Here is an 8,007-nt window from a genome sequence, read left to right on the forward strand (position 1 = left end):
ACACCGGCGGTGGTGTTCCATTGATGTTCAACGCGTTATGGGCTTCCATAACGCACCCGCCCCGTGTGGCCTTATAGAGTAAATACTTATTTTTACTTCGGAAGATGGTCACAGAGAGATATCATCTCTTTCTGTAGCATCTGTTTTACATAGTTATTGCAGTGATGATCAGTGATTTTAATCAAGAATGACCAGAAAACATTCTTTTATAAGTTCATATCTTTTCTAAGCATCCAATTAACATTTCTTTCTCCAATATACATGTAACATACCTTAAAACACTTAAAATGTAATTTATCTGAATTTGAAGTATCCATCAATTTTTGGATGACACTTTTAAGGAAAAAAAATATAGAACTAAAAAAAATTAATGAATTGGAGATCAAGGACCCATGACATTACAACATAGTGATATATTGGGGTGGGATAAGGTTTAGGGATCATGAAGTCTTGGGTTTGATTCTTACAAGGGGGTTTTTTCATATTTATTGAGTTTCCTCCTGAATTGATATATAAACATTATTGTCTGGTGAAGATGTATAGTTTCGCCTTGAATTGGTATATAGACATTATTACATTATTGGATAGCGGTGATAAATATGATAAGGTGGTTGAATTAGTGTATAGACATTATTGCCTAGTGGAGATGTATACTAACGAGTGCTTCCGCTCGTGACATGATAATATTCCAGTGATCCGTTAGTGATCAAATTTGCCGTTAAAAAGAAAGTTGTAGATTAAGGGCAAAAATTGGGCCAATGAGGTGGTGGTAGAGTGATAAGGGAGAGGCTTGGTGTTTTAAGGGACCAAAATTCAATTCCTGGCCTCCCCATTGTTTTCTGCAGCACCTGGTGATGTGATGATGAGAGGCTAGATGAAAAGGTGAAGATCGCTAGTTCGATTCTTGAGCTGAACGGATTTTACCTCACCGCTATGTTAATTTCCATGAAAAAATCTTTTAGCAAATTTGCAGCGACCATTACTCCATATTTAATGCAAAATCAATCCTTTTAAAAATATCCCATTTCACCTCTTCTTCCCCAATTCCAATTCCAACTGTTCATCTCAATTCCAATAACATAACCAGAAAAAAAACCCTAGAATCCAATACTCAAAATCCACAATCCAAATCCTCACATTCCTCCTTTTATCAAATCATCACACACACATTCACCTACAAAAACCGCCATTCAACCATCATCACCTCCACAATTGAAAATTTTATCAAATTGAACGTTTAATTGGTATAATCGTTGTAATCGGTGTAATTTGTATGCTCAGATTGATGGATACAACAGGTGTTAGCGTTGATTCAACGAATTCCGATGATCATGTGAGTAATAATAATCAAAATGCGTCAAATTCGTCATCGCCGACGTCACGGAGGAGTTCGTCGCCGAGAACGACGTCGTTTTCGTCACCGTCGTCGCCTCCGTTTCCGATAATTAGGTTTTTACAAGCTCCGGTAACTACTTTGATTGAATATTCAGGTGTTTTTTCTAGACCTAGGTTGAATAATGAGTATAATGAATCTGAGAGTTTGATTTCTAATAATCGGATTCGTGATCGTACCTCTAGTGGTTCTGGTTCTGGTTCTGTTACGGACAGTAATCGTAGTAGTAGTAGTAGTGATGGTAATGGTAATGGTAATGGTGATGGTAATAGTGAGGTTTCGATTCGGATAATGAGCGGCGGAGATCATGAAGAGGAACGCGGTGAAGCGGAGACGATGGACAGGGGAGATGGTGGAGGAGAGAGGGAGGTGAGTGGCTCTGGTGATGTAAGTGGTGTGAATGGTAATGATAGTAATGGTAATGGTCATGGTAATGTGGATTCGGCGTATCAGCAACGGTATGATTTGCAGCAAGTTTCGAGGTGGATTGAACAAATTCTGCCGTTTTCGTTGCTGTTGTTGGTTGTTTTCGTTCGGCAACACTTACAAGGTAGTTTTTGATTGAAATGAATTGTCTCTAGGTTGTTGAACTTGGTTAAGTACTCTAGGATTTCTTTTGTTTTGGATTTTTTTTGTGAGTTATTGAATTATTATTCTCTAAAACCTTTGAGGTTTTGAATCTTTGAGTAACCTGGCCATTTGATTGCTTCCGTATAGATGATTACGGCTTAATTTTATGAACTTTGAGCCAAATGAGCATGCAACACAAATTTGCTTCAAGTGTAACTGATTATGAAGAAAGTGCTGGTTTAGAAGCTTGGGTTTATTACATAGTTATTAAAAGCCATCGTCTCTAGCGCCTAGGCCCATTTTTTAAGTCGAGGAAAGCGCACATTTCGGCGAGATTCCTAGATTCCGGATAGTTTCCGGCCAAATTCTCTAAATCCCGACAAAGATTCTAGCTAGATTTCTACTTTTATCTAAGGAAAACTACTTTTCTAGACTAATACACTAATGTTTTTAGAACTTTTGGTTCTAAATAGATGATGTATAGTTTTATATAATAGAATTTGTTTATTTTATTTGAAGAATAGAATTCTTTTTCTTATACATAATATATTTTTAACTTTTTTTCATTATGCGCTTAATTTTCTCAGGCCCTCGCTTTTTTTGCGCTTTGCGCCTAGGCCCCAGGCGAGGCCTATGCGCCTTGAGTGCGCTTAGCGTCTTTAATAACTATGGTTTATTACTTTATTATATGTCTTAGTTCTAGCAAATTGACTGCTCAATGATCGTATCACAGAAAGCCGGAATTATCTTCAAAAGTTTTGTAATGCTAGGGAATTTATCTGATATAATCTTTCTTTACTGTTCTAAACTGAGTTTCTATAGTGCATGCATGATATGTCATTTATGTAGATCTTGTAGGATATATCAGAATATAGCATATGCTGCGGTTCTTTATCCTTTGAAGTTTGAATAACATGAGCTCTTGCATTGACTATTTTTTGCATGATCATTTGTAGGTATCTTTGTTACACTTTATATAACTGCTTTCATGTACAAATCAAATGATATTCTACGGAAGCAAACAGCTTTAAAGGTATAAATTTGGTGTTAAATACATCTACATGTTTAAAGTCTCGTCGCACTTATAGCTTAATGATTGAAGAACTTTTGCAGGGGGAGAGAAAGTTATCTGTTCTTGTTGGATATTGCATAGTTTTCATGGTTCATGTGATCGGAGTATACTGGTGGTACCAAAACGATGATCTTTGCAACCCCTTGTTCATGGTTCCGCCAAAAGCAATTCCACCATTCTGGAATGCTATATTCACCATCATTGTAAACGGTACATATATTCTTTGAGTAAAGTACACGGATGGTCCCTGTGGTTTACCAAAATTTTGGATTTGGTCCCTAGCTTTACAAAAGTACATGGATGGTCCCTGTGGTTTGCACTTTGTAACGCATTTAGTCCCTAGTTTTTTCCTAAAGTACATGGATGGTCTCTGTGGTTTGCACTTTGTAACGCATTTAGTCCCTAACCTCAACCGTCTAAAACCTTTAGATTTGTTGGCTGGGGACTAATCCGTTACAAATTGCAAACCACAGGGACCATCCGTGTACTTTGGGAAAGCTAGGGACCATCTGTGTACTTTACTCGTATTCTATTTAGTATATTCTTTGTGTATTATATTTTAAATGGTATTTCATATCCTAACCGGGAATACAAATTCTGTTGCTTTTAGATACGATGGTGCGGCAGGCAGCAATGGCATTTAAGTTGGTATTGCTTATGTACTATAAAAACGGCAGGGGCCACAGTTTTCGTAGGCAGGTAATGCGATCCAACATGATAATGTGTAGTTGTGTACCATATTTTATAAGTTATAATAATTGAGTTATAAAAATATTAACTTTTTGGCATTTCAGGGTCAGATGTTGACTCTAGTTGAGTACACACTTCTACTATACCGTGCTTTTTTACCCGCCCCGGTTTGGTACCGATTCTTTTTGAACAAAGAATATGGAAGCCTTTTCTCGTCTTTGACAACAGGGTTGTATTTAACCTTAAAGCTCACATCAGTTGTTGAGAAGGTACGGGTTGCCCGTCATTTAATTTTCAACGTTTTACGTCTGAGAGTGAATTAATGTATATTTACTCTTTCTTAACGTCTCAGATTGGATCCTTCTATGCTGCATTAAAGGCGTTGTCACGAAAAGAGGTCAATTATGGATCACATGCAACAGCAGAACAGGTACAGTGGAGTTCTAGCTTTTGTACTTATACTAGAGATTGAAAAAAAACCTTTTGTGAAACTTTTTTACTTGAACAAATGCATTTAAGTCAACTTGCTGATGTGGAATGAGAGAACACGTGATATTCTCGTAACCATCTTAAAAGCGGTTCTTAAAATTACTTGCATACTTTATATATAATATATACAGAGAGAGAGAGAGGGAGAGGGAGAGAGTCGTATTGTATAGAATAATTTTTTAAGTATAACATTGCAAGAACCGCATAAACACCTATACATGTTGCTTTATATATATATAGTGCAAGCAGTGTTGCCAAAATCGCGATTACTCGGCGATTAATCGCCGACTAGTCACTAGTCGGCCTTCTACTAAGTAATTTTTCACTAATCAGTCAAAAAATCGCTAGTCGGTCAAAGCCGGTCCAAGCCGCCCTAGTCGGCCCAAATCGCCCTAGTCGGCCCATTTGAAATCCTTACAAAACAGGCCCAAGCTTACAACTTTAGCCCATGTTCCTTATCCCTTACCCTAATATGACGAAGAATTTGAGTCGGAGAAAGAGGATGAAGTAGACGAGGAGATTGAATACGAGTCGGATGGTGTCGAAATCATTGAACACTACGGGGATGACGATTACATTTGAGCTATTTGTTAATGTTTGAATTTTAAGTACTGAGACTTGTTGTGTTATGACTTATATGTAAGTTTAGTTTGTATTTTGAACTACTTTTACCTTTTTAAGTATTATATTAATATGGATGTGTGAGTATATATATATATATATACGTATTTATAAAAATAATAAAATTTACATATAAAATTTCCGATCCGATTAATCCCGAGTACTCCCGAGTAGTCGCTAGTCCCCACCTCACTGGCCGACTAGCGACTAGCGAGTTCTCCAACCTTGAGTGCAAGTATTGGGAGAAAACCCAAGTTATTGAGAAAACTCTTATGTGACAAATTTTTTGTTTTCTGAAAAAAGTAACACATGTAATATAAAAGTTTTTAATGTTTTTGCACCAAAAAAATCTAAAAGGCGCTGAGCCATTTTTTCTTTTTTATAAAACAAGTTTCTGCATAACAGTGTGTAACGCGACTGTTACATATGTTACACAGAAACTTGCTTATTTTAAAAAAAAAATTTGGTTGGCGCTTTTTGATTTTTCTTTTTTGCTCAAAACCCTTAAAAACATGCATATTACACGTGTTAATTTTTTCCAAAAAAAAGTTGGGAGGTTAGAGTTTCCGGGGTTTTCTTAGTAACAATGGGTTTCCTATATATGTGTGTGTGTGATATGCCCAAAAAGTTTGCAAGCATGATGTTTTAGAGCAAAGTATTTGCACAAAAATTAATGACTCCTTAAAAACGATAAAAAGGTATAAGACCACCCGTAGTGGGGCATTATTTTTGAAAAAAATCCAAAAAAAACGCCCCCACCCCCATTACGTAGGGCGTTTTGGGGGGTTATTTTTGAAAAAAAATTGGCTTGGCGTTTTAAAAAACACGCCTAAAGGTGATTAATTTGTAGTCAGATAGATGTTTTATTTTCCTGTTGGATCTGTTTATTTTTGTAATTTAATATGTTTTCACACATGCAGGTGAGTGAGGCAGGAGACTTGTGTGCTATTTGCCAGGAAAAGATGCAGGCTCCAATTTTGTTGCGCTGCAAACATATTTTCTGTGAAGACTGTGTTTCAGAATGGTCAGCTACTCCTACTTTTGAGTAAACTGCCAAAATGGTCTTTGAGTCACTTTTGACACTTTAGTCCAAAGCTCAAACCTTTTGAATATGTGTCCCTTTGGTTTCAATTTTATTGCCATTTTCATCAAAAAACAAAATCTGGTCAGATTTTTCAGTTAACATCCAATTTTTTTGTCTTTTTCCTCCCTTTTAATGAAGGGCAAAATGGTCAGATTTTTTTAATTTGTTATAATAAAATTCTAAAAGATCATTTTGCCCTTCATTAAAAGGGAGGAAAAAGACAAAAAGCTGAACGTTAACTGAAAAATCTGACCAGATTTTGATTTTGGATGAAAATGGCAACAAAATTGAAACCACAGGGACCCAGATTCAAAAGGTTTAACTTTTGGTCCCTGAGGTTTGATTAGTTTTGCGACTTTCGTTCAAATGTTTGTTTTTCCGCATTTGGATCCAAATGCTCGAAATCTTTCCATTTTCATCCGGCTCGTTAACTCCATTTATTTTTTTCTTTTTTAAGTCGGGAGTGTTTTGTCTTTTTTGCTAACTTAAAGGGCAATTTGGTCTTTGAAAAAAAACCGAATCGCTCTTTAATTTAACAAAAAAGACGAAAATACCCCTAACTTAACAGAGAAAAATGGATGAAGTTAACGAGCCGAATGAAAATGACAAGATTTCAAACCTTTTGGATCCAGATGCGGAAAAACAAACCTTTGGACGAAAGTCGCAAAACTGGCCAAACCTCAGGGACAAAAATGGCATTTTACTCATATAATGCATGTTAGTTTGTAGGGGTGCCAACGAGCCGAGCCCGAGCTCGACAAGGCTTGAGCTCGATTAACTTAAGAGAGCTCGGCTCGAGCTTTGTTTTCAAAGCTCGAGCTTGGCTCGTTGGTATTTTCTCAAGCTTGAGCTCGGCTTGGGCTCGGCTCGTTTATTATCTGATAATTAATATATTAAATAAAAAAATATAAATAATAGACTTTTTTAGGCTCGCGAGCTCAATAAGTGAAGCTCGGGCTCGGGCTCGGGCTCGGGCTCGGGCTCGGGCTCGTTTACTATATAAGCTTATTTTTAGGTTCGGGGTCGGCTCGTAAACAAGTTTAAATAAGCTCGGCTCGGCTCGTTTACACTAAGGCTCGATAAGGCTCGACGAGCCTGGTGAGCTTCACAGGCCAGGCTCAAGCTCGGGCTCGATAAACAAACGAGCTTTTATTTTAGGCTCAAGCTCGGCTAGGGATCGATAAGGCTCGGCTCGTTTCGAGCTTTTTCTCGAGCCGATCTCGAGTAGCTCGCGAGCCGTCGGCTCGTTTGCACCACTACTAGTTAGTATAAACTATAAAGTGCCAACTTTGATTTTATCGCAATATTTTTCATATCAATACCATACCATTCTCTGAGTCTCCACAAATACAACTATTTACAGGTTTGAAAGAGAAAGAACGTGCCCATTATGCAGAGCGTTGGTCAGACCAGCTGACATCCGAACATTTGGGGATGGCTCAACGAGCTTGTTCTTCCAGGTGTTCTAGAAACTTCCATCTTGATATGCAGGCCGTGTGGTTTCTTCAGTGAGTTTGATCTGTGCTCTTTGTTCAATCATCCAAAGTTATATACAACCCGTATCACTAGAGTGAATTTTCGGCACCCTTTTCTCACAAATTGTACAGTTGAGCTTTACTTGTGGCTCTAGTATATGATATACACAATAAAACACATGAGAGAGGTTTCATGAATAGTTAATACTTAATACCATCATCACATTCTTTGTGCATCTGGTGACATAAACATGGACTGAGCCCAGAGTTTTGTATATTATAGATTGGACCCAAGAGAATAAATAAAATAAATAAAATCTTGGGTCAAAACATGTCGTATCCGTGTCAACTCGTTAAACTTACGCCGTGTTCGGATTTATGTATTTGACATGACTTGAGAAATGTTTGAAACAAGTAGGCGATGACTACTACTACACATCGGGTAAACATGTACACTTTATCGGGTAATCGATTGGGTGAACGGGTATATCACCAAATCTCAAACCCGTTCCAAACCCGCGAAAAGAATAAAAACTAGTCCCATACCTGATTAAACGACCCCAAACCCGTCCCAAATGTGTATGGTTTCGGGTTTACCCATCGGGTTCGGGTT

At 37.5% G+C, this 8,007-nt stretch overlaps 1 protein-coding gene across 1 annotated transcript; it reads left to right on the forward strand.

Moving 5' to 3' along the window:
- Positions 1-1,010: 1,010 nt before the first annotated feature.
- On the forward strand, positions 1,011-7,630 carry LOC110869116 (E3 ubiquitin-protein ligase RNFT1). Its single transcript, XM_022118403.2, has 8 exons — positions 1,011-1,943; positions 2,920-2,996; positions 3,077-3,245; positions 3,646-3,734; positions 3,830-3,994; positions 4,078-4,155; positions 5,756-5,859; positions 7,283-7,630. Exons 1-8 carry the CDS (start codon positions 1,274-1,276, stop codon positions 7,386-7,388), a joined length of 1,458 nt encoding a protein of 485 aa, XP_021974095.1. The 5' UTR covers positions 1,011-1,273; the 3' UTR covers positions 7,389-7,630.
- The last annotated feature ends 377 nt before the right edge of the window (positions 7,631-8,007 follow it).

This window comes from Helianthus annuus, chromosome 7 (genome assembly GCF_002127325.2).
Source record: "Helianthus annuus cultivar XRQ/B chromosome 7, HanXRQr2.0-SUNRISE, whole genome shotgun sequence".
NCBI lineage: Eukaryota > Viridiplantae > Streptophyta > Magnoliopsida > Asterales > Asteraceae > Helianthus > Helianthus annuus.

Excerpts from the sequence above, each read along its gene's own strand:
- LOC110869116 (XM_022118403.2), top strand. The coding sequence starts at position 1,274 with ATGCTCAGATTGATGGATACAACAGGTGTTAGCGTTGATTCAACGAAT. Across the intron at positions 1,944-2,919 it reads CGTTCGGCAACACTTACAAG|GTATCTTTGTTACACTTTAT; the intron begins GTAGTTTTTGAT and ends GATCATTTGTAG. Across the intron at positions 3,246-3,645 it reads ATTCACCATCATTGTAAACG|ATACGATGGTGCGGCAGGCA; the intron begins GTACATATATTC and ends TGTTGCTTTTAG.